Source organism: Heptranchias perlo, chromosome 12, assembly GCF_035084215.1.
Source record: "Heptranchias perlo isolate sHepPer1 chromosome 12, sHepPer1.hap1, whole genome shotgun sequence".
NCBI classification, from domain to species: Eukaryota; Metazoa; Chordata; class Chondrichthyes; order Hexanchiformes; family Hexanchidae; genus Heptranchias; species Heptranchias perlo.
In genome coordinates this window covers 75454628-75480961 of record NC_090336.1, presented here as the reverse complement: position 1 = coordinate 75480961, position 26334 = coordinate 75454628, and the positions used below count along the sequence as shown (strand labels likewise).

The 26334-nt window shown below is 54.0% G+C and overlaps 1 protein-coding gene across 1 annotated transcript in view; it reads right to left on the bottom strand.

Annotated features, from left to right (window-relative positions):
- The window catches only part of cimap1b (ciliary microtubule associated protein 1B), a 57567-nt gene that overhangs the window by 9344 nt on the left and 21889 nt on the right, over positions 1-26334 (bottom strand). Inside the window, exons 3-5 of the mRNA XM_067994279.1 lie at positions 12429-12632; positions 2693-2794; positions 2302-2423 (exon numbers count right to left, since the gene is read on the bottom strand). Of these exons, the coding sequence (XP_067850380.1) occupies positions 2302-2423; positions 2693-2794; positions 12429-12632 (428 nt within the window). The remainder of the gene's footprint in view (positions 1-2301; positions 2424-2692; positions 2795-12428; positions 12633-26334) is intronic.

Sequence of the window (26334 nt, the reverse complement as noted above, 5' to 3'; positions counted from 1 at the left end):
GCTGGAGTCCCGTAGAGGGGCTTCACCCCATGACTCGGAGACTTGAGTGCGACTAACTGAGGCAAGACTGACCCATGCAATGAGCAAGGGATAGGGTTCAAACATTCGAACCATCGCACTGTAAGGCACTCCTGTCTCAACCTCATTACACATTACTTCTCCAGAAGTTCAACCATAAAATACACAAGAACGTAGGAGTTGTTTACTCCCAGCTGGCTCTCTGCGTTCATGCACCGCCTGATGTAGTTTTGAACTATACAGGACGGCATTCCTGCACAGCTTTGTGCTGAGTTGATTGATCCCAGCCACTATCTGTGGGCTCAGCATCCCTGGACTATGGAGATGAAACAATGAGGCCGGATTGCCTTGACTGCCCTCGAGTCCTGCTGGAATATCCGTGTGGATCAACGTTGGGTTTTTTATTCGTTCGTGGGATGTGGGCGTCGCTGGCGAGGCCGGCATTTATTGCCCATCCCTAATTGCCCATTGAGAAGGTGGTGGTGAGCCGCCTTCTTGAACCGCTGCAGTCCGTGTGGTGAAGGTTCTCCCACAGTGCTGTTAGGAAGGGAGTTCCAGGATTTTGACCCAGCGACGATGAAGGAACGGCGATATATTTCCAAGTCGGGATGGCGTGTGACTCGGAGGGGAACGTGCAGGTGGTGGTGTTGGGTGATTGGGGTCAGACTGTACTCCAGCGGGGTTCAGGGCTGGCAGATACTCGGTCTATGCCGGCATTACTCTCTTTACTCGCCTGCTGAGATGCATCGTGGGCAGGGCACTGAGACTTGCCTCATGCCCTGCGAGGAAGGACTGAGCTCCTTGTAAAACACTTGAGCACCTCACGAGATCGGGAACTTACTGAGTGTTGAGACATTGGTGTAGAACCTGTGGCACAGGGTTATTGATCAATCCATGGTGGCAATATCCTCTCCCCCTTCAACGGTATTTAAAGTTGCTCAGTTCTATCATAGCCCTCATGTCCTTTGTAATTCCAGTCTCGATGTGCACTGACCCATGTTTATCCTGTCGCCATGTTCTAGGCTCCATGTCGACCAGTTGGGCCTCAGAACATCACATCACGATCGAACTGTGTGCTGTGATGGGAGCACCACCTGCACGTTCCCCTCCGAGTCACACACCGTCCCGACTTGGAAATATATCGGCCGTTCCTTCATCGTCGCTGGGTCAAAATCCTGGAACTCCCTTCCTAACAGCACTGTGGGAGAACCTTCACCACACGGACTGCAGCGGTTCAAGAAGGCGGCTCACCACCACCTTCTCAAGGGCAATTAGGGATGGGCGATAAATGCCGGCCTCACCAGCGATGCGCACATCCCGTGAACGTATTTTTAATTAAGCGCGGGGAGTGTAGACGTTAACGCTGATCCTGCCCTGGTGACACTGTGCTTGTTTCGTGACACTATTTAGTGTAACAACCTACATGTGTTGGACTGAACTAACCCTCGAGCGGGTCTATGATGCTGCCAGTTGCTTTGGGCAGTAAAGGCCTGCAATTACCGCCAACGCACCAAGACTCTCATGCCAGATATTAACAGATGTTACCGAGGTGATAGTGTCATTCGGGACCAGGTGCGGACAGATGTTACTGAGGTGGAGGCAACATTCGGGACCAGGTGCGGACAGATGTTACTGAGGTGGAGGCAACATTCAGGACCAGATGCGGACAGATGTTACTGAGGTGGAGGCAACATTCAGGACCAGGTGTGGACAGATGTTAACGAGGCAAAAGCAACATTCAGGACCAGGTGCGGACAGATGTTACTGAGGTGGAGGCAACATTCAGGACCAGATGCGGACAGATGTTACTGAGGTGGAGGCAACATTCAGGACCAGGTGCGGACAGATGTTACTGAGGTGGAGGCAACATTCAGGACCAGGTGTGGACAGATGTTACCGAGGCAAAAGCAACATTCAGGACCAGATGTGGACAGATGTTACTGAGGTGGAGGCAACATTCAGGACCAGGTGTGGACAGATGTTACCGAGGCAAAAGCAACATTCAGGACCAGGTGTGGACAGATGTTACCGAGGCAAAAGCAACATTCAGGACCAGGTGCGGACAGATGTTACTGAGGTGGAGGCAACATTCAGGACCAGATGTTACTGAGGTGGAGGCAACATTCAGGACCAGGTGCGGACAGATGTTACTGAGGTGGAGGCAACATTCAGGACCAGGTGCGGACAGATGTTACTGAGGTGGAGGCAACATTCAGGACCAGGTGCGGACAGATGTTACCGAGGCAAAAGCAACATTCAGGACCAGATGTGGACAGATGTTACCTTCTGGAAGTCTTCGTGGAAACTGCCAGTTTTATGTCGTCCGCTGAGCGAGAAATTGGCAGAAGAGAATTTGGTGACAATGTTTGGGCCGAGCACAGGAGGCAGGAGGTAGGCGGCAGGACCTGAAACAAGAGGCAAGACCGGGTTTAATTCATGGACTCGCCCTGTAGAAAGGACTGAAATCAAGAAGAAATTCTGCTGTGGCAAAACGACGAAAACCAAAGAAACTGGTGCAGCAAATTAATCTGTTAGCACGACGTTTAATCTTCCCACAAGTTACTAAACGGTCACCGACACACAGCACCGAGTGCTACACCTGCGAGAATCTAAACCACCGAGAGACTAAACTCAGCACTGCGACTGTTGAACGAGACCAGTGAAGTGACTGCACCTGGTGACCGGTCCATCTTGAAGCCCTTTGTCCTTCCTGCGATGGAGAAAGCCGGAGCTGCGCTGAACGCCGACCTCCCTGACCTCTCCGGGGCGTAGGTACCTGGACAGAGAGCAGACCATTCAACACATGGCAAGAGAATCGTACAATAGGGAGGCAGCTGGGGAGGGCACTACTGTAACCGGGGGGGGGGGGCTGAGTGTGAGCACTACCGTAACCGGGGGGGCTGAGTGTGAGCGGGACTGTAACCGGGGGGGGGGGCTGAGTGTGAGCGGGACTGTAACCTGGGGGTGCTGAGTGTGAGCACTACCGTAACCGGGGGGGCTGAGTGTGAGCGGGACTGTAACCGGGGGGGGGGGGGCTGAGTGTGAGCGGGACTGTAACCTGGGGGTGCTGAGTGTGAGCGGGACTGTAACCGGGGGGGGGGTGAGTGTGAGCACTACTGTAACCGGGGGGGCTGAGTGTGAGCAGGACTGTAACCGGGGGGGATGAGTGTGAGCGGGACTGTAACCGGGGGGGGCTGAGTGGGAGCGGGACTGTAACCGGGGGGCTGAGTGTGAGCGGGACTGTAACCGGGGGGGCTGAGTGTGAGCGGGACTGTAACCGGGGGGGGCTGAGTGGGAGCGGGACTGTAACCGGGGGGCTGAGTGTGAGCGGGACTGTAACCGGGGGGGGTGAGTGTGAGCACTACTGTAACCGGGGGAGTGAGTGTGAGCACTACTGTAACCGGGGAGGCAGAGTGTGAGCGGGACTGTAACCGGGGGGCTGAGTGTGAGCGGGACTGTAACCGGGGGGGCTGAGCGTGAGCGGGACTGTAACCGGGGGGGTGAGTGTGAGCACTACTGTAACCGGGGGGGCTGAGTGTGAGCGGGACTATAACCAGGGGGGTGAGTGTGAGCACTACTGTAACCGGGGGAGTGAGTGTGAGCACTACTGTAACCGGGGGGGCAGAGTGTGAGCGGGACTGTAACCGGGGGGGACTGAGTGTGAGCGGGACTGTAACCGGGGGGGACTGAGTGTGAGCGGGACTGTAACCGGGGGGCTGAGTGTGAGCACTACTGTAACCAGGGGGGCTGAGTGTGAGCACTACTGTAACCGGGGGGGGCTGAGTGTGACCACTACCGTAACCGGGGGGGCTGAGTGTGAGCGGGACTGTAACCGGGGGGGCTGAGTGTGAGCGGGACTGTAACCGGGGGGGCTGAGTGTGAGCACTACTGTAACCGGGGGGGCTGAGTGTGAGCACTACTGTAACCGGGGGGGCTGAGTGTGAGCGGGACTGTAACCGGGGGGTGAGTGTGAGCACTACCGTAACCGGGGGGGTTGAGTGTGAGCACTACTGTAACCGGGGGGGCTGAGCGTGAGCGGGACTGTAACCGGGGGGGCTGAGTGTGAGCACTTCTGTAACCAGGGGGGCTGAGTGTGAGCACTACTGTAACCGGGGGGGCTGAGTGTGAGCGGGACTGTAACCGGGGGGGGTGAGTGTGAGCACTACTGTAACCGGGGTGGCTGAGTGTGAGCACTACTGTAACCGGGGGGGCTGAGTGTGAGCAGGACTGTAACCGGGGGGGGCTGAGTGTGAGCAGGACTTTAACCGGGGGGGCTGAGTGTGAGCACTACTGTAACCGGGGGGGCTGAGTGTGAGCAGGACTGTAACCGGGGGGCTGAGTGTGAGCAGGACTGTAACCAGGGGGGCCTGAGTGTGAGCACTACTGTGACGAGGGGGGCTGAGTGTGAGCACTACTGTAACCAGGGGGGCTGAGTGTGAGCACTACTGTAACCGGGGGGGCTGAGTGTGAGCACTACTGTAACCGGGGGGGCTGAGTGTGAGCACTACTGTAACCGGGGGGGCTGAGTGTGAGCAGGACTGTAACCGGGGGGGCTGAGTGTGAGCAGGACTGTAACCGGGGGGGCTGAGTGTGAGCAGGACTGTAACCAGGGGGGCTGAGTGTGAGCAGGACTGTAACCAGGGGGGCTGAGTGTGAGCACTTCTGTAACCAGGGGGGCTGAGTGTGAGCACGACTGTAACCGGGGGGGCTGAGTGTGAGCGGGACTGTAACCGGGGGGGGTGAGTGTGAGCACTACTGTAACCGGGGGGGTTGAGTGTGAGCACTACTGTAACCGGGGGGCTGAGTGTGAGCAGGACTGTAACCGGGGGGGCTGAGTGTGAGCAGGACTTTAACCGGGGGGGCTGAGTGTGAGCACTTCTGTAACCGGGGGGGCTGAGTGTGAGCGGGACTGTAACTGGGGGGGTGAATGTGAGCACTACTGTAACCGGGGGGGCTGAGTGTGAGCACTACTGTAACCGGGGGGGCTGAGTGTGAGCAGGACTGTAACCGGGGGGGCTGAGTGTGAGCAGGACTTTAACCGGGGGGGCTGAGTGTGAGCACTACTGTAACCGGGGGGGCTGAGTGTGAGCAGGACTGTAACCGGGGGGCTGAGTGTGAGCAGGACTGTAACCAGGGGGGCCTGAGTGTGAGCACCACTGTGACGAGGGGGGGCTGAGTGTGAGCATTACTGTAACCAGGGGGGCTGAGTGTGAGCACTACTGTAACCGGGGGGGCTGAGTGTGAGCACTACTGTAACCAGGGGGGCTGAGTGTGAGCACTACTGTAACCGGGGGGGCTGAGTGTGAGCAGGACTGTAACCGGGGGGGCTGAGTGTGAGCAGGACTGTAACCGGGGGGGCTGAGTGTGAGCAGGACTGTAACCAGGGGGGCTGAGTGTGAGCAGGACTGTAACCAGGGGGGGCTGAGTGTGAGCACTTCTGCAACCAGGGGGGCTGAGTGTGAGCACTACTGTAACCGGGGGGGCTGAGTGTGAGCGGGACTGTAACCGGGGGGGGGGGTGAGTGTGAGCACTACTGTAACCGGGGGGGCTGAGTGTGAGCACTACTGTAACCGGGGGGGCTGAGTGTGAGCAGGACTGTAACCGGGGGGGCTGAGTGTGAGCAGGACTTTAACCGGGGGGGCTGAGTGTGAGCACTACTGTAACCGGGGGGGCTGAGTGTGAGCACTACTGTAACCAGGGGGGCTGAGTGTGAGCACTACTGTAACCGGGGGGGCTGAGTGTGAGCAGGACTGTAACCGGGGGGGCTGAGTGTGAGCAGGACTGTAACCGGGGGGGCTGAGTGTGAGCAGGACTGTAACCAGGGGGGCTGAGTGTGAGCAGGACTGTAACCAGGGGGGGCTGAGTGTGAGCACTTCTGTAACCAGGGGGGCTGAGTGTGAGCACTACTGTAACCGGGGGGGCTGAGTGTGAGCGGGACTGTAACCGGGGGGGGGGTGAGTGTGAGCACTACTGTAACCGGGGGGGCTGAGTGTGAGCACTACTGTAACCGGGGGGGCTGAGTGTGAGCAGGACTGTAACCGGGGGGGCTGAGTGTGAGCAGGACTTTAACCGGGGGGGCTGAGTGTGAGCACTACTGTAACCGGGGGGGCTGAGTGTGAGCAGGACTGTAACCGGGGGGCTGAGTGTGAGCAGGACTGTAACCAGGGGGGCCTGAGTGTGAGCACTACTGTGACGAGGGGGGGCTGAGTGTGAGCACTACTGTAACCAGGGGGGCTGAGTGTGAGCACTACTGTAACCGGGGGGGCTGAGTGTGAGCACTACTGTAACCGGGGGGGCTGAGTGTGAGCAGGACTGTAACCGGGGGGCTGAGTGTGAGCAGGACTGTAACCGGTGGGGCTGAGTGTGAGCAGGACTGTAACCAGGGGGGCTGAGTGTGAGCAGGACTGTAACCGGGGGGCTGAGTGTTAGCAGGACTGTAACCAGGGGGGCCTGAGTGTGAGCACTACTGTGACGAGGGGGGGCTGAGTGTGAGCATTACTGTAACCAGGGGGGCTGAGTGTGAGCACTACTGTAACCGGGGGGCTGAGTGTGAGCACTACTGTAACCGGGGGGGCTGAGTGTGAGCACGACTGTAACCGGGGGGGCTGAGTGTGAGCAGGACTGTAACCGGGGGGGCTGAGTGTGAGCAGGACTGTAACCGGGGGGGCTGAGTGTGAGCAGGACTGTAACCAGGGGGGCTGAGTGTGAGCAGGACTGTAACCAGGGGGGGCTGAGTGTGAGCACTTCTGTAACCAGGGGGGCTGAGTGTGAGCACTACTGTAACCGGGGGGGCTGAGTGTGAGCGGGACTGTAACCGGGGGGGTGAGTGTGAGCACTACTGTAACCGGGGGGGCTGAGTGTGAGCACTACTGTAACCGGGGAGGCAGAGTGTGAGCGGGACTGTAACCGGGGGGCTGAGTGTGAGCGGGACTGTAACCGGGGGGGCTGAGCGTGAGCGGGACTGTAACCGGGGGGGGTGAGTGTGAGCACTACTGTAACCGGGGGGGCTGAGTGTGAGCGGGACTATAACCAGGGGGGTGAGTGTGAGCACTACTGTAACCGGGGGGGCAGAGTGTGAGCACTACTGTAACCGGGGGGGCAGAGTGTGAGCGGGACTGTAACCGGGGGGGACTGAGTGTGAGCGGGACTGTAACCGGGGGGGACTGAGTGTGAGCGGGACTGTAACCGGGGGGCTGAGTGTGAGCACTACTGTAACCAGGGGGGCTGAGTGTGAGCACTACTGTAACCGGGGGGGGCTGAGTGTGACCACTACCGTAACCGGGGGGGCTGAGTGTGAGCGGGACTGTAACCGGGGGGGCTGAGTGTGAGCGGGACTGTAACCGGGGGGCTGAGTGTGAGCACTACTGTAACCGGGGGGGCTGAGTGTGAGCACTACTGTAACCGGGGGGGCTGAGTGTGAGCGGGACTGTAACCGGGGGCTGAGTGTGAGCACTACCGTAACGGGGGGGCTGAGTGTGAGCACTACTGTAACCGGGGGGGCTGAGCGTGAGCGGGACTGTAACCGGGGGGGCTGAGTGTGAGCACTTCTGTAACCAGGGGGGCTGAGTGTGAGCACTACTGTAACCGGGGGGGCTGAGTGTGAGCGGGACTGTAACCGGGGGGGGTGAGTGTGAGCACTACTGTAACCGGGGTGGCTGAGTGTGAGCACTACTGTAACCGGGGGGGCTGAGTGTGAGCAGGACTGTAACCGGGGGGGCTGAGTGTGAGCAGGACTTTAACCGGGGGGGCTGAGTGTGAGCACTACTGTAACCGGGGGGGCTGAGTGTGAGCAGGACTGTAACCGGGGGGCTGAGTGTGAGCAGGACTGTAACCAGGGGGGCCTGAGTGTGAGCACTACTGTGACGAGGGGGGCTGAGTGTGAGCACTACTGTAACCAGGGGGGCTGAGTGTGAGCACTACTGTAACCGGGGGGGCTGAGTGTGAGCACTACTGTAACCGGGGGGGCTGAGTGTGAGCACTACTGTAACCGGGGGGGCTGAGTGTGAGCAGGACTGTAACCGGGGGGCTGAGTGTGAGCAGGACTGTAACCGGGGGGGCTGAGTGTGAGCAGGACTGTAACCAGGGGGGCTGAGTGTGAGCAGGACTGTAACCAGGGGGGCTGAGTGTGAGCACTTCTGTAACCAGGGGGGCTGAGTGTGAGCACGACTGTAACCGGGGGGGCTGAGTGTGAGCGGGACTGTAACCGGGGGGGGTGAGTGTGAGCACTACTGTAACCGGGGGGGTTGAGTGTGAGCACTACTGTAACCGGGGGGCTGAGTGTGAGCAGGACTGTAACCGGGGGGGCTGAGTGTGAGCAGGACTTTAACCGGGGGGGCTGAGTGTGAGCACTTCTGTAACCGGGGGGGCTGAGTGTGAGCGGGACTGTAACTGGGGGGGTGAATGTGAGCACTACTGTAACCGGGGGGGCTGAGTGTGAGCACTACTGTAACCGGGGGGGCTGAGTGTGAGCAGGACTGTAACCGGGGGGGCTGAGTGTGAGCAGGACTTTAACCGGGGGGGCTGAGTGTGAGCACGACTGTAACCGGGGGGGCTGAGTGTGAGCAGGACTGTAACCGGGGGGCTGAGTGTGAGCAGGACTGTAACCAGGGGGGCCTGAGTGTGAGCACTACTGTGACGAGGGGGGGCTGAGTGTGAGCATTACTGTAACCAGGGGGGCTGAGTGTGAGAACTACTGTAACCGGGGGGGCTGAGTGTGAGCACTACTGTAACCAGGGGGGGCTGAGTGTGAGCACTTCTGTAACCAGGGGGGCTGAGTGTGAGCACTACTGTAACCGGGGGGGCTGAGTGTAAGCGGGACTGTAACCGGGGGGGGGGTGAGTGTGAGCACTACTGTAACCGGGGGGGCTGAGTGTGAGCACTACTGTAACCGGGGGGGCTGAGTGTGAGCAGGACTGTAACCGGGGGGGCTGAGTGTGAGCAGGACTTTAACCGGGGGGGCTGAGTGTGAGCACTACTGTAACCGGGGGGGCTGAGTGTGAGCACTACTGTAACCAGGGGGGCTGAGTGTGAGCACTACTGTAACCGGGGGGGCTGAGTGTGAGCAGGACTGTAACCGGGGGGGCTGAGTGTGAGCAGGACTGTAACCGGGGGGGCTGAGTGTGAGCAGGACTGTAACCAGGGGGGCTGAGTGTGAGCAGGACTGTAACCAGGGGGGGCTGAGTGTGAGCACTTCTGTAACCAGGGGGGCTGAGTGTGAGCACTACTGTAACCGGGGGGGCTGAGTGTGAGCGGGACTGTAACCGGGGGGGGGGGTGAGTGTGAGCACTACTGTAACCGGGGGGGCTGAGTGTGAGCACTACTGTAACCGGGGGGGGCTGAGTGTGAGCAGGACTGTAACCGGGGGGGCTGAGTGTGAGCAGGACTTTAACCGGGGGGGCTGAGTGTGAGCACTACTGTAACCGGGGGGGCTGAGTGTGAGCAGGACTGTAACCGGGGGGCTGAGTGTGAGCAGGACTGTAACCAGGGGGGCCTGAGTGTGAGCACTACTGTGACGAGGGGGGGCTGAGTGTGAGCACTACTGTAACCAGGGGGGCTGAGTGTGAGCACTACTGTAACCGGGGGGGCTGAGTGTGAGCACTACTGTAACCGGGGGGGCTGAGTGTGAGCACTACTGTAACCGGGGGGGCTGAGTGTGAGCAGGACTGTAACCGGGGGGCTGAGTGTGAGCAGGACTGTAACCGGTGGGGCTGAGTGTGAGCAGGACTGTAACCAGGGGGGCTGAGTGTGAGCAGGACTGTAACCGGGGGGCTGAGTGTTAGCAGGACTGTAACCAGGGGGGCCTGAGTGTGAGCACTACTGTGACGAGGGGGGGCTGAGTGTGAGCATTACTGTAACCAGGGGGGCTGAGTGTGAGCACTACTGTAACCGGGGGGGCTGAGTGTGAGCACTACTGTAACCGGGGGGGCTGAGTGTGAGCACGACTGTAACCGGGGGGGCTGAGTGTGAGCAGGACTGTAACCGGGGGGGCTGAGTGTGAGCAGGACTGTAACCGGGGGGGCTGAGTGTGAGCAGGACTGTAACCAGGGGGGCTGAGTGTGAGCAGGACTGTAACCAGGGGGGGCTGAGTGTGAGCACTTCTGTAACCAGGGGGGCTGAGTGTGAGCACTACTGTAACCGGGGGGGCTGAGTGTGAGCGGGACTGTAACCGGGGGGGGTGAGTGTGAGCACTACTGTAACCGGGGGGGCTGAGTGTGAGCACTACTGTAACCGGGGGGGCTGAGTGTGAGCAGGACTGTAACCGGGGGGGCTGAGTGTGAGCAGGACTTTAACCGGGGGGGCTGAGTGTGAGCACTACTGTAACCGGGGGGGGAGCTGAGTGTGAGCAGGACTGTAACCGGGGGGCTGAGTGTGAGCAGGACTGTAACCAGGGGGGCCTGAGTGTGAGCACTACTGTGACGAGGGGGGGCTGAGTGTGAGCACTACTGTAACCAGGGGGGCTGAGTGTGAGCACTACTGTAACCGGGGGGGCTGAGTGTGAGCACTACTGTAACCGGGGGGGCTGAGTGTGAGCACTACTGTAACCGGGGGGGCTGAGTGTGAGCAGGACTGTAACCGGTGGGGCTGAGTGTGAGCAGGACTGTAACCGGTGGGGCTGAGTGTGAGCAGGACTGTAACCAGGGGGGCTGAGTGTGAGCAGGACTGTAACCAGGGGGGCTGAGTGTGAGCACTACTGTAACCAGGGGGGCTGAGTGTGAGCACTACTGTAACCGGGGGGGCTGAGTGTGAGCACTACCGTAACCGGGGGGGGCTGAGTGTGAGCGGGACTGTAACCGGGGGGGGGTTGAGTGTGAGCACTATTGTAACCAGGGGGGCGGAGTGTGAGCACTACTGTAACCAGGGGGGCTGAGTGTGAGCAGGACTGTAACCAGGGTATGTGAGTGTGTCTGAGTTGGATGGGGTGCAGTGTGTGTGTGAGGGTGGGGAGTTGGATGGGGTACAGTGTGTGTGTGAGGGTGGGGAGTCGGAGGGGGTCGAGTGTGTGAGGGTGGGGAGTCGGAGGGGGTCGAGTGTGTGAGGGTGGGGAGTCGGAGGGGGTCGAGTGTGTGTGAGGGTGGGGAGCCGGAGGGGGTCGAGTGTGTGTGAGGGTGGGGAGTCGGAGGGGGTCGAGTGTGTGAGGGTGGGGAGTCGGAGGGGGTCGAGTGTGTGAGGGTGGGGAGTCGGAGGGGGTCGAGTGTGTGAGGGTGGGGAGTCGGAGGGGGTCGAGTGTGTGAGGGTGGGGAGCCGGAGGGGGTCGAGTGTGTGAGGGTGGGGAGTCGGAGGGGGTCGAGTGTGTGAGGGTGGGGAGTCGGAGGGGGTCGAGTGTGTGAGGGGGAGTCGGAGGGGGTCGAGTGTGTGAGGGTGGGGAGTCGGAGGGGGTCGAGTGTGTGTGAGGGTGGGGAGTCGGAGGGGGTCGAGTGTGTGTGAGGGTGGGGAGTCGGAGGGGGTCGAGTGTGTGAGGGTGGGGAGTCGGAGGGGGTCGAGTGTGTGAGGGTGGGGAGCCGGAGGGGGTCGAGTGTGTGAGGGTGGGGAGTCGGAGGGGGTCGAGTGTGTGAGGGTGGGGAGTCGGAGGGGGTCGAGTGTGTGAGGGTGGGGAGCCGGAGGGGGTCGAGTGTGTGAGGGTGGGGAGTCGGAGGGGGTCGAGTGTGTGAGGGTGGGGAGTCGGAGGGGGTCGAGTGTGTGAGGGTGGGGAGTCGGAGGGGGTCGAGTGTGTGAGGGTGGGGAGTCGGAGGGGGTCGAGTGTGTGAGGGTGGGGAGTCGGAGGGGGTCGAGTGTGTGAGGGTGGGGAGTCGGAGGGGGTCCAGTGTGTGAGGGTGGGGAGTCGGAGGGGGTCGAGTGTGTGAGGGTGGGGAGTCGGAGGGGGTCGAGTGTGTGAGGGTGGGGAGTCGGAGGGGGTCCAGTGTGTGAGGGTGGGGAGTCGGAGGGGGTCGAGTGTGTGAGGGTGGGGAGTCGGAGGGGGTCGAGTGTGTGAGGGTGGGGAGTCGGAGGGGGTCGAGTGTGTGAGGGTGGGGAGTCGGAGGGGGTCGAGTGTGTGAGGGTGGGGAGTCGGAGGGGGTCGAGTGTGTGAGGGTGGGGAGTCGGAGGGGGTCGAGTGTGTGAGGGTGGGGAGTCGGAGGGGGTCGAGTGTGTGTGAGGGGGAGTCGGAGGGGGTCGAGTGTGTGTGAGGGTGGGGAGTCGGAGGGGGTCGAGTGTGTGAGGGTGGGGAGTCGGAGGGGGTCGAGTGTGTGAGGGTTGTATTCTTAGTTCTCATCCTGTGAGGTGAGTCTGGTGCGGTCACTCAGGATTCACCTCTCACTCTCGATTACTCTGCCCGCTCTGCTCTGATTATTCACTCCGAGATATTTTCACAGTATCTGTGAATCCTGGAATGTGGCCACACTTTCTCATCGTTTGCTCGGCCCGTGTCGAGTTACCTGGGCCAGGGGTCTGAAAGGGGTTGAGGTCCTTTGGCCGGCCGTACAGGGAATAGGCTGGAGTGCCGTCCTTGCCCCTCCTGGTTAGAAGGGGCGGTATGAGGTAGGCTGGACCGGGTGAGCTGTCCACGGTGAATCTGGCGTGTGGAACTCCGAAGCTGTAAGCTGGAGACTTGTACTTTGTCGCGTCGTGCTGGACATAACCTGGAAGTGTAAAGATCGATAAGATGAGCTCCTGGCAGATGGGCAAAGCTGTCCCAGTACAGCGACAACACTGGCATCGACCCGACAACGTGGGACGTTGCCCAGGTATGTCCTGTCCACAAGAAGCAAAAGGCTGGGTATTCTGCGGCGAGTGACTCACCTCCTGACTCCCCAAAGCCTTTCCATCATCTACAAGGCACAAGTCAGGAGTGTGATGGAATACTCTCCACTTGCCTGGATGAGTGCAGCTCCAACAACACTCAAGAAGCTCGACACCATCCAGGACAAAGCAGCCCACTTGATTGGCACCCCATCCACCACCCTAAACATTCACTCCCTTCACCACCGGCGCACTGTGGCTGCAGTGTGTACCATCCACAGGATGCACTGCAGCAACTCGCCAAGGCTTCTTCGACAGCACCTCCCAAACCCGCGACCTCTACCACCTAGAAGGACAAGGGCAGCAGGCGCATGGGAACAACACCACCTGCACGTTCCCCTCCAAGTCACACACCATCCCGACTTGGAAATATATCGGCCGTTCCTTCATCGTCGCTGGGTCAAAATCCTGGAACTCCCTTCCTAACAGCACTGTGGGAGAACCGTCACCACACGGACTGCAGCGGTTCAAGAAGGCGGCTCACCACCACCTTCTCGAGGGCAATTAGGGATGGGCAATAAATGAGTCTCTTAACCCTTACAGTGCCTGGGATGGGTTTAATCCCCGTGTACATTAACCCTTACAGTGCCAGGGATGGGTTTACTCCCCGTGTACATTAACCCTTACAGTGCCAGGGATGGGTTTACTCCCCGTGTACATTAACCCTTACAGTGCCAGGGATGGGTTTACTCCCCGCGATCATTAACCCTTACAGTGCCAGGGATGGGTTTACTCCCCGTGTACATTAACCCTTACAGTGCCAGGGATGGGTTTACTCCCCGCGATCATTAACCCTTACAGTGCCAGGGATGGGTTTACTCCCCGCGATCATTAACCCTTACAGTCCCAGGGATGGGTTTACTCCCCGCGATCATTAACCCTTACAGTGCCAGGGATGGGTTTACTCCCCGCGATCATTAACCCTTACAGTGCCAGGGATGGGTTTACTCCCCGTGTACATTAACCCTTACAGTGCCAGGGATGGGTTCACTCCCCGTGTACATTAACCCTTACAGTGCCTGGGATGGGTTTACTCCCCGTGTACATTAACCCTTACAGTGCCTGGGATGGGTTTACTCCCCGCGATCATTAACCCTTACAGTGCCTGGGATGGGTTTACTCCCCGTGTACATTAACCCTTACAGTGCCAGGGATGGGTTTACTCCCCGCGATCATTAACCCTTACAGTGCCAGGGATGGGTTTAATCCCCGTGTACATTAACCCTTACAGTGCCAGGGATGGGTTTACTCCCCGCGATCATTAACCTTTACAGTGCCAGGGATGGGTTTACTCCCCTTGTACATTAACCCTTACAGTGCCAGGGATGGGTTTACTCCCCGTGTACATTAACCCTTACAGTGCCAGGGATGGGTTTACTCCCCGTGTACATTAACCCTTACAGTGCCAGGGATGGGTTTAATCCCCGTGTACATTAACCCTTACAGTGCCTGGGATGGGTTTACTCCCCGCGATCATTAACCCTTACAGTGCCAGGGATGGGTTTACTCCCCGTGTACATTAACCCTTACAGTGCCAGGGATGGGTTTACTCCCCGTGTACATTAACCCTTACAGTGCCAGGGATGGGTTTACTCCCCGTGTACATTAACCCTTACAGTCCCAGGGATGGGTTTACTCCCCGTGTACATTAACCCTTACAGTGCCAGGGATGGGTTCACTCCCCGTGTACATTAACCCTTACAGTGCCAGGGATGGGTTTACTCCCCGTGTACATTAACCCTTACAGTGCCAGGGATGGGTTCACTCCCCGTGTACATTAACCCTTACAGTGCTTGGGATGGGTTCACTCCCCGTGTACATTAACCCTTACAGTGCCAGGGATGGGTTTACTCCCCGTGTACATTAACCCTTACAGTGCCTGGGATGGGTTCACTCCCCGTGTACATTAACCCTTACAGTGCCAGGGATGGGTTTACTCCCCGTGTACATTAACCCTTACAGTGCCTGGGATGGGTTCACTCCCCGTGTACATTAACCCTTACAGTGCCTGGGATGGGTTTACTCCCCGTGTACATTAACCCTGACAGTGCCTGGGATGGGTTTACTCCCCGTGTACATTAACCCTTACAGTGCCAGGGATGGGTTTACTCCCCGTGTACATTAACCCTTACAGTGCCTGGGATGGGTTCACTCCCCGTGTACATTAACCCTTACAGTGCCTGGGATGGGTTTACTCCCCGTGTACATTAACCCTTACAGTGCCAGGGATGGGTTTACTCCCCGTGTACATTAACCCTTACAGTGCCAGGGATGGGTTCACTCCCCGTGTACATTAACCCTTACAGTGCCTGGGATGGGTTTACTCCCCGTGTACATCAACCCTTACAGTGCCAGGGATGGGTTTAATTGCCGTGTACATTAACCCTTACAGTGCCAGGGATGGGTTCACTCCCCGTGTACATTAACCCTTACAGTGCCTGGGATGGGTTTACACCCAGTGTACATTAACCCTTACAGTGCCTGGGATGGGTTTACTCCCCGTGTACATTAACCCTTACAGTGCCAGGGATGGGTTTACTCCCCGTGTACATTAACCCTTACAGTGCCAGGGATGGGTTTACTCCCCGCGATCATTAACCCTTACAGTGCCAGGGATGGGTTTACTCCCCGTGTACATTAACCCTTACAGTGCCTGGGATGGGTTTACTCCCCGTGTACATTAACCCTTACAGTGCCTGGGATGGGTTTACTCCCCGTGTACATTAACCCTTACAGTGCCAGGGATGGGTTCACTCCCCGTGTACATTAACCCTTACAGTGCCTGGGATGGGTTCACTCCCCGTGTACATTAACCCTTACAGTGCCTGGGATGGGTTTACTCCCTGTGTACATTAACCCTTACAGTGCCAGGGATGGGTTCACTCCCCGTGTACATTAACCCTTACAGTGCCAGGGATGGGTTCACTCCCCGTGTACATTAACCCTTACAGTGCCAGGGATGGGTTTACTCCCCGTGTACATTAACCCTTACAGTGCCTGGGATGGGTTCACTCCCCGTGTACATTAACCCTTACAGTGCCAGGGATGGGTTTACTCCCCGTGTACATTAACCCTTACAGTGCCAGGGATGGGTTTACTCCCCGTGTACATTAACCCTTACAGTGCCTGGGATGGGTTTACTCCCCGTGTACATTAACCCTTACAGTGCCTGGGATGGGTTCACTCCCCGTGTACATTAACCCTTACAGTGCCAGGGATGGGTTTACTCCCCGTGTACATTAACCCTTACAGTGCCAGGGATGGGTTTACTCCCCGTGTACATTAACCCTTACAGTGCCAGGGATGGGTTTAATCCCTGTGTACATTAACCCTTACAGTGCCTGGGCTGGGTTTACGTCCCAGGTACATTAACCTTTACAGTGCCAGGGATGCGTTTACACCCAGTGTACATTAACCCTTACAGTGCCAGGGATGGGTTCAATCCCTGTGTACATTAACCCTTACAGTGCCTGGGCTGGGTTTACGTCCCAGGTACATTAACCTTTACAGTGCCAGGGATGCGTTTACACCGTTTACATTAACCCTTACAGTGCCAGGGATGGGTTTACTCCCCGTGTACATTAACCCTTACAGTGCCTGGGCTGGGTTTACTCCCCGTGTACATTAACCCTTACAGTGCCAGGGATGGGTTTACTCCCCGCGATCATTAACCCTTACAGTGCCAGGGATGGGTTTAATCCCCGTGTACATTAACCCTTACAGTGCCTGGGATGGGTTTACTCCCCGTGTACATTAACCCTTACAGTGCCAGGGATGGGTTTACTCCCCAGGTCCTGCCAGGTTTGAGGGGACACTCGGTCGTGACCAGCATTTACTGTCATACCCCCATGTCAATCTTAGCCATCTGAGCTTTTTATTGGCTGTAAAGCCCAGTTTTGCAACCAATGAAAACTCTTTTTTTGAACAAAGTTGCTTTCGCCTCCAAAATGGGTGGTGGGAGAGAGAGAGATAAATAAACTGAGATGCACGGTGTAGATCCACAGTTAATGTTTCTACATCGTAACATTCGGATCACACACTTGGAGGTCACATGGTACAATGCAGGTCACATGGTACAATGCAGGTCACATGGTACAATGCAGGTCACATGGTACAATGCAGGTCACATGGTACAATGCAGGTCACATGGTATGTTGGAGATTGAGGGTCGAACACAGTACTCCAGTTCTGCTGGTTTGAGTGGACTCCCGGTTGACGGTGGGGTGTGGGAGTGGGGTGGAGTTGGGATGGGTGGGACGGGACGGGGGGGTGGAGTGGGGTGGATGGGACGGGGGGGTGGAGTGGGGTGGATGGGACGGGGGGCGGGTGGAGTGGGGAGGGGATGGGATGGGATGGTATTGGGGGGGAGGGGATGGGGGGGGAGGGGATGGGATGGTATTGGGGGGGAGGGGATGGGATGGGGCGTGGTCCCTCGCTCTATGGATAGGGTTGAGAAGGACGTTGTTGAAGTCAATGGAAATAAAATGGGGCAAGATGTGAAACGATTCCCGACTCGCGATCACCCGTTTTACACTTTTGCACAAAGTCACCCCCAGCATCTCTGACGTTTCCCACATTACAACAGTGACTTCACTTCAAAAGTACTTCATTGGTCGTGAAGCACTTTGGGACGTCCTGAGGTGGTGAAAGTTGCTGGAGAAACACAAGTTCTTTTGTTCTTGGTGTTCAAATTGGAGAGGGCAAAAGATGAGGACGATCAATGTCAATAATTCCGTGTTACCATCGGATTTATAGAAGTGGCCCTGAGGGTACGTCCCCTCCCTCAAGAAAAATCATTCTTAATTTGTTCTTTTGGCCCATCGAATCTCCAAATAATGTTTGAAGAGTTGAATTGTTGGGCCAGATTTTGCTAAAACCTTTGTGCATTTAATGACGCGCGATGTTATTAATGCACAAATCAGCCAGCAACTTGTGGTGAGCAAGAGTTACCCCCATGAATTGTGAATCACCACAAGTCGCTGGACGATTTACGCCACTCCACAGTTAACTTTGTGAAAACGGCATCTCGCGCTCAACCTCCGCGTGATTTTCATAAAGTTCTGCATTTGCACATTAATTGCCCATTAAACTCGCCGCAGAGAGTTAAGTCTGAGAATTGAGAGCCTAAGTACCCTGTTAACGGCAAGCTAATTATTAGTGATTGCGAATCGACCTCCCTGGCCCAGAAAGTGAACAATTATAAGTGTGGAGTCTCATTCCTTTAGTAATGAGTAATGAACCAGATTTAGTTAACGGCTTAACTGTGCGTGAACATCTATCCAATAGTGATCATAACATGATCGAGTTCAATGTAGTGTTTGAAAGGGAAAAAAGTGAATCAGCTGCTAAGATTCTAGACTTGGGTAAGGCCGACTTCAATGGGGTGAGACAGAGACTGTCCACAGTAAACTGGGCAAATCTGTTAATGGGTAAAACGACTGATGATCAGTGGGAAATGTTTAAAGAAACATTTAACGTGATACAGAACCGGTTTATACCCCTGAGGGGCAAGAACTCTACTTGCCAAAAAAAACAGCCATGGACGACTAAAGAGGTAAGGGACAGTATAAGACATAAGGAAAGGGCATACAAAAAGGCAAAAAATGGCACCGATCCTGGCGAATGGGAAAGATACAAAGATCAACAAAGGGTCACAAAACAGATAGTAAGAGCTACAAAAAGAGAGTATGAAAAGAAACTCGCAAGGGATATCAAAACCAATACGAAGAACTTTTATAGTTACATTAGGAAAAAGAGGGTGGTCAGGAGCAGTGTTGGCCCCTTAAAAACTGAAAGTGGGGATATTGTCATTGACAATGGGGAAATGGCGGACATGTTGAACAATTACTTTGCGTCAGTATTTACAGTAGAAAAAGAGGATAGCATGCCGGAAATCCCAAGAAAACTAATATTGAATCGGGGACAGGGACTCGATAAAATTAACATAAGCAAAGCAACAGTAATGAAGAAAATAATAGCACTAAAGAGTGACAAATCCCCAGGACCAGATGGTTTCCATCCCAGGGATTTAAAGGAAGTAGGTGAGCACATTGTAGATGCCCTAACGATAATCTTTCAAAGTTCTCTAGATTCAGGAACTGTCCCTCTAGATTGGAAAATTGCACATGTCATTCCACTTTTTAAGAAAGGAGAGAGAGGGTAACCGGGGAATTATAGACCAGTTAGCCTAACATCTGTTGTGGGGAAAATGCTGGAGTCTATAATTAAGGATAGGGTGACTGAACACCTCGAGAATTTTCAGTTAATCAGAGAGAGCCAGCATGGATTTGTGAAAGGGAGGTCGTGCCTGACAAACCTGATTGAATTTTTTGAAGAGGTGACTAAAGTAGCGGGCAGGGGAATGTCAATGGATGTTATTTATATGGACTTCCAGAAGGCATTTGATAAGGTCCCACATAAGAGACTGTTAGCTAAGATAGAAGCCCATGGAATCGAGGGAAAAGTACGGACTTGGTTAGGAAGTTGGCTGAGCGAAAGGCGACAGAGAGTAGGGATAATGGGAAGGTACTCACATTGGCAGGATGTGACTAGTGGAGTCCCGCAGGGATCTGTCTTGGGGCCTCAATTATTCACAATATTTATTCTGACTGAGATGAAGGCATAGAAAGTCTCATATCTAAGTTTGCCGATGACACAAAGATTGGTGGCATTGTAAGCAGTGTAGATGAAAACATAAAATTACAAAGCGATATTGATAGATTAGGTGAATGGGCAAAACTGTGGCAAATGGAATTCAATGTAGACAAATGTGAGGTCATCCACTTTGGATCAAAAAAGGAGAGAACAGGGTACTTTCTAAATGGTAAAAAGTTAAAAACAGTGGATGTCCAAAGGGACTTAGGGGTTCAGGTACATAGATCATTGAAGTGTCATGAACAGGTGCAGAAAATAATCAAGAAGGCTAATGGAAAGCTGGCCTTTATATCTAGAGGACTGGAGTACAAGGGGGCAGAAGTTATGCTGCAGCTATACAAAACCCTGGTTAGACCGCACCTGGAGTACTGTGAGCAGTTCTGGGCACCGCACCTTCGGAAGGACATACTGGCCTTGGAGGGAGTGCAGCGTAGGTTTACTAGAATGATACCCGGACTTCAAGGGTTAAGTTACGAGGAGAGATTACACAAATTGGGGTTGTATTCTCTGGAGTTTCGAAGGTTAAGGGGTGATCTGATCGAAGTTTATAAGATATTAAGGGGAACGGATAGGGTGGATAGAGAGAAACTATTTCCGCTGGTTGGGGATTCTGGGAGTAGGGGGCACAGTCTAAAAATTAGAGCCAGACCTTTCAGGAGCGAGATTAGAAAACATTTCTACACACAAAGGGTGGTAGAAGTTTGGAACTCTCTTCCGCAAACGGCAATTGATACTAGCTCAATTGCTAAATTTAAATGTGAGATAGATAGCTTTTTGGCAACCAAAGGTATTAAGGGATATGGGCCAAAGGCAGGTAAATGGAGTTAGATCACAGATCAGCCATGATCTTATCAAATGGCGGAGCAGGCACGAGGGGCTGAATGGCCTACTCCTGTTCCTATGTTCCTTCAGGTTGTGAATTGTTTTCGGAAAATTTTTAAAATGTGAAATTTTTAATTTTAAAATTATTTTTCTTACCTTTCCTTTCTGTCCCTTTTTCTCTCTCTCTCTCTTGTAATCCAATCTTTCTTACCCTCTCTTTATTTTTCTTTCTTTACCTGGTTTGACTCTGATCCACCCTATTTCCTTCTCAGTCCTTCCTCAGTTTATTTCTCAATCCTTTCATCTCATTGTTTAAGGAGATAGACTGTTTCCCCGTCATTCACTGAGGTCCCAGACGCCCCGCCTCCCTCGCCCCGCCATTATCAGCTCGCACTTCGACCAACTTTGCGGGCAAAACGTTTTAAAAGAGTGAATGTGCACGCACAAGTCGAACTAATGGGGCTCGCAGTGAGATGCTCCACTCCGGCAAAATCTGGGCCACTATGTTTCTGAGCAAGGGTTTGGTACATTCCCAGAGTTACTGCACTGAGTTCATTCTTGATCGCAGTTGGATATTGACCCAGCTGAAGCTGAGGCAATTTACACAAAACATGATAAGTTAGTCCTCGAAACACAGTCATAGAGAGGAACTCACAACAGCAAACAATAGTGGCCATGGCAAGTGTGAAGGGAGGCAAACACACAACACAGAGAGGGATGCTATAGCAACGACAGAATGGATTAAAACCAGGAAGTCCTGGACTCCTCCGGTGAATGCTCGATCCACCATTGCTGCAGACTTTCCCTCATTGAATGTCAGTTATTCCTGCACTTTAAGGTATAAGAAGCCAGGGGCTCAGTGTGGCCACTCAGAGGAACAACATAGGAACAGGAGTAGGCCATTCAGCCCCTCGTGCCTGCTCCGCCATTTGATAAGATCACGGCTGATCTGTGATCTAACTCCATATACCTGCCTTTGGCCCATATCCCTTAATACCTTTGGTTGCCAAAAAGCTATCTATCTCACATTTAAATTTAGCAATTGAGCTAGTATCAATTGCCGTTTGCGGAAGAGAGTTCCAAACTTCTACCACCCTTTGTGTGTAGAAATGTTTTCTAATCTCACTCCTGAAAGGTCTGGCTCTAATTTTTAGACTGTGCCCCCTACTCCTAGAATCCCCAACCAGCGGAAATAGTTTCTCTCTATCCACCCTATCCGTTCCCCTTAATATCTTATAAACTTCGATCAGATCACCCCTTAACCTTCGAAACTCCAGAGAATACAACCCCAATTTGTGTAATCTCTCCTCGTAACTTAACCCTTGAAGTCCGGGTATCATTCTAGTAAACCTACGCTGCACTCCCTCCAAGGCCAATATGTCCTTCCGAAGGTGCGGTGCCCAGAACTGCTCACAGTACTCCAGGTGCGGTCTAACCAGGGTTTTGTGTAGCTGCAGCATAACTTCTGCCCCCTTGTACTCTAGTCCTCTGGATATAAAGGCCAGCATTCCATTAGCCTTCTTGATTATTTTCTGCACCAGTTCATGACACTTCAATGATCGATGTACCTGAACCCACTCTCTCACCTCCGAGTCAGAAGATCGTGGGTTCATGTCCCACTCCAGAGACTAAAGTACAAAATCTCGGCTGACTTTCTGGTGCAGTACTGAGGGAACGCTGCACTGTCGGAGGGTCAGTACTGAGGGAGTGCTGCATTGTCGGAGGGTCAGTACTGAGGAAGCGCTGCACTGTCGGAGGGTCAGTACTGAGGGAGCGCTGCACTGTCGGAGGGTCAGTGCCGAGGGAGCGCCGCGCTGCGGGAGGGTCAGTGCCGAGGGAGCGCCGCGCTGCGGGAGGGTCAGTGCCGAGGGAGCGCCGCGCTGCCGGAGGGTCAGTGCCGAGGGAGCGCCGTGCTCTCGGAGGGTCAGTGCCGAGGGAGCGCCGCGCTGCGGGAGGGTCAGTGCCGAGGGAACGCCGCGCTGCGGGAGGGTCAGTGCCGAGGGAGCGCCGCGCTGTCTCAGTGGCCCTCTTTTGGATGAGACGTTAAGCTGTGGCCCTGTCTGCCCTCTCAGGTGGACATCAGACTATTCAAAGAAGAGCAGGAGAGTTCTCCCCGGTGTCCTGGGGCCAATATTTAGCCCGCAATCGACATCAGTAGAACAGATGCTCTGGTCATTTATTTCATTGTTGTTTGAGGGATAATTGTTGGCCAGGACACGGGAATGTGAAAGATGGTACTGTACATCCTGGCATTTAATATCTTGTGGTTTGAAATCATTACAATTAATTTCATGCTTTTTTGCCACTAAAATTCCTATTGAAATCGTGAGTGTTTTGATGTTTTGGCACTTTACGTGGGCACCTTCTGCATTAGGCCCGACAGTGTGAAGGAATTAAATTAACAGCAGGCAACGGAGCCACTAACCAGGATGGAGATGGGCTGCTTCTGTCATTTCTGCCATGTCCATTATCTTACCACCTTCCCAATGCCGGACTCGAGCAGGAGCTGACGGAGAGCAAACTCCTCTGAACACTGTGATGAACAAACATTCTCAAAGGGAGTGACGAGCTGATTGGTAATGTGATCAAGTCGTCTGCTCCTGATTTCTGACACTGATCTGCAGGAACTCAGCCGGGGGCTGCTGAGATTTAATTATTATCCGTGCCACAAAATGTCACTCGGAATTGGATACTGTGCACGAGGAGGCCTGTCGTGTTGGCTATCTGCCGTGGTTCACCAAAGAACTAATGACACACTTGTAGAGCCTGTCTTCGACCTGCCTGAGGAACCCACAGGAGGCACTGTTGACGAGTTGCATTGTGTTTTAATGGGAGTGGTTCAGTCAGTCGCTAAACATTCGGAGCTCAGACTCTCAAACTTTGCCCCAGGACCAGAGCACCGAACCTTGGCTGAGACGCCAGTACTGAGGGGGGAGGCGGGGGAGAGTGGAACTCTTGCAATTGTAATCTTTCAGATGAGACGTTAAACCGAGCCCCAGTTCTCGGGGAGGGAGGGGTCGGGTTGTTGTTCGACTATTTAAAGTTCTCCTCCTGTCCTGGACCAACATTCCTCACTCAACAAACACCTCCAAAAACAGAGACCAACAACAACTTGCATTCATATAGCGCCTTTGACATAGTAAAACGTCCCAAGGCCCTTCACTGGAGCATAAATCAGACAAAAATTGACACCGAGCCTCCTAAGATAATGGCACAAGTCACCAAAAGCTTGGTCAAAGAGGTAGGTTTTAAGGAGCATCTTAAAGGAGGAGAGCGAGGCGGAGAGATGGAGAGGTTGAGGGAGGGAAGGGAACTAGTCATTTATCTGAGTGCAGCGGGCACAGAGCTAACGACTTGGGAGTTTGGTAAGTGTGGGAGTTGGAGGAGGGAGGTGCTCCTTTGCTTTGCCTTGCTTTTCCTAACTTATCCCACAGAGCGGCGGCAGACCGAGGCCCAAGAGCGGGGATAAAAGCAGCATAAGAACATAAGAAATAGGAGCAGGAGTAGGCCAATCGGCCCCTCGTGCCTGCTCCGCCATTTGATAAGATCATGGCTGATCTGTGATCTAACTCCATATACCTGCCTTTGGCCCACATCCCTTAATACCTTTGGTTGCCAAAAAGCTATCTATCTCAGATTTAAATTTAGCAATTGAGCGAGTATCAATTGCCATTTGCGGAAGAGAGTTCCAAACTTCTACCACCCATCAGGGAGGGTGAAAGTTACCTGGACACTTTGATCCCGGAGGCAGTCACACCCCTTAGACTAAATACTGTAGAATTGGCACGTGATCAGGGACAGGAGGGTGTGACTGTGAGTGAGGCAGGTACGGGGATCCAGGAGGGAGCATTGCAGGACCCTCAGCCTCTGCACCTGTCCAATAGATACGAGGTTCTTGCAGCCCTTGTGGACGAGTGCAGGGACTGCAGGGAGGATGAGCAAACTGGCCACGGCACCGTGGTTCAGGGGGCCATTCAAGTGGGGGGAGTAAAAAGAAAGGTGGTTGTAGTAGGCGACAGTATAGTTAGGGGGATTTTTCTTTTATTCGTTCATGGGATGTGGGCGTCGCTGGCGAGGCCGGCATTTATTGCCCATCCCTAATTGCCCTTGAGAAGGTGGTGGTGAGCCGCCTTCTTGAACCGCTGCAGTCCGTGTGATGATAGACACTGTTCTCTGCAGCCAGGAGCATGAGTCCCGAAGGCTGTGTTGCCGACCCGGTGCCAGGGTTAAGGACATCTCCTCCGGGCTGGAGAAGAACTTGGAAGGGGAGGGTGAGGGGGAGGGTCCAGTTGTCGTGGTCCACGTAGGTAGGACTAAGAAAAAGATTCTGCTGAGAGAGTTTGAGCATCAAGGCACTAAATTAAAAAGCAGGACCACAAAGGTGGTAATCTCTAGAACTACAGTAATCGTGGGTAACTTTAATCTGCATATAGACTGGCCAAACCAAATTAGCAATAACACTGTGGAGGATGAATTCCTGGAGTGTGTACGAGATGGTTTTTTAGACCAGTACATTGAGGAGCCAACCAGGGAACAGGCTATCCGCGATTGGGTATTGTGCAATGAGAAGGGGTTAATTAATAATCTTGTTGTGCGGGGTCCTTTAGGGAAGAGTGACCATAACATGATAGAATTCTTCATTAAGGTGGAAAGTGAAGTAGTCCAATCTGAAACTAGGGTCGAAACAAAGGAAACTACGAAGGTATGAGGAGTGAGTTGGCTATGATAGATTGGGAAGCTTCATTAAAAGGCATGACAGTGGACAGGCAATGGCTAACATTTAAGGAACGAATGCAAGAATTGCAACAATTATACATTCCTTTCTGGCGCAAAACAAAAAAGGAAAAGCGGCCCAACCATGGCTAACAAAAGAAATTAAGGATAGTATTAGATCCAAAGAGGAGTCATGTGAAGTTGCCAGAAAAAGTAGCAAGCCTGAGGATTGGGAGCAGTTTAGAATTCAGCAAAAAAGGACCAAGAGATTGATTAAGAGGGGAAAAATAGAGTATGAGAGTAAACTTGTAAGGAACATAAAAGTGGACTGTAAAAGCTTCTACAAGTATGTAAAAAGAAAAAGATTAATGAAGACAAATGTAGATCCCTTACAGTCAGAAACGGGAGAATTTATAATGGGGAACAAGGAAAGGGCAGAGCAATTAAACAAATACTTTGGTTCTGTCTTCACGGAAGAGGACACAAATAACTTCCCAGAAATGCGAGGGAACCAAGGGACCAGTGAGAAGGAGGAATTAAAGGAAATTAGTATTAGTAAAAAAATAGTGCTGGAGAAATTAATGGGACTGAAAGCCGATAAATCCCCAGGACCTGATAATCTGCATCCCAGAATACTGAAAGAGGTAGCCATGGAAATAGTGGATGCATTAGTTATCATCTTCCAAAATTCTATAGATTCTGGAACAGTTCCCGCAGATTGGAGGGTGGCAAATGTAACCCCACTGTTTAAAAAAAGGAGGGAGAGAGAAAACAGGGAATTACAGACCAGTTAGCCTAATATCAGTAGTGGGGAAAATGCTGGAGTCTATTATAAAAGATGTGATAACAGAACGTTTGGAAAATATCAACGGGATTAGACAAAGTCAACATGGGTTTATGAAAGGGAAATCATGCTTAACAAACCTACTGGAGTTTTTTGAGGATGTAACTAGTAGAATAGATAAGGGGGAACCAGTGGATGTGGTGTATTTGGATTTTCAGAAGGTTTTGATAAGGTCCCACACAAGAGGTTAGTGTGCAAAATTAAAGCACATGGGACTGGGGGGAATATACTGGCATGGATTGAGAATTGGTTAACAGACAGGAAACAGAGAGTAGGAATAAACGGGTCTTTTTCCGGGTGGCAGGCAGTGACCAGTGGGGTACCGCAGGGATCAGTGCTTGGGCCCCAGCTATTCACAATACACATCAATGATTTGAATGAGGGAACCAAATGTAATATTTCCAAGTTTGCTGACGACACAAAACTAGGTGGGATTGTGAGTTGTGAGGAGGATGCAAAGAGGCTTCAAGGTGATTTAGACAAGTTGAGTGAGTGGGCAAATACATGGC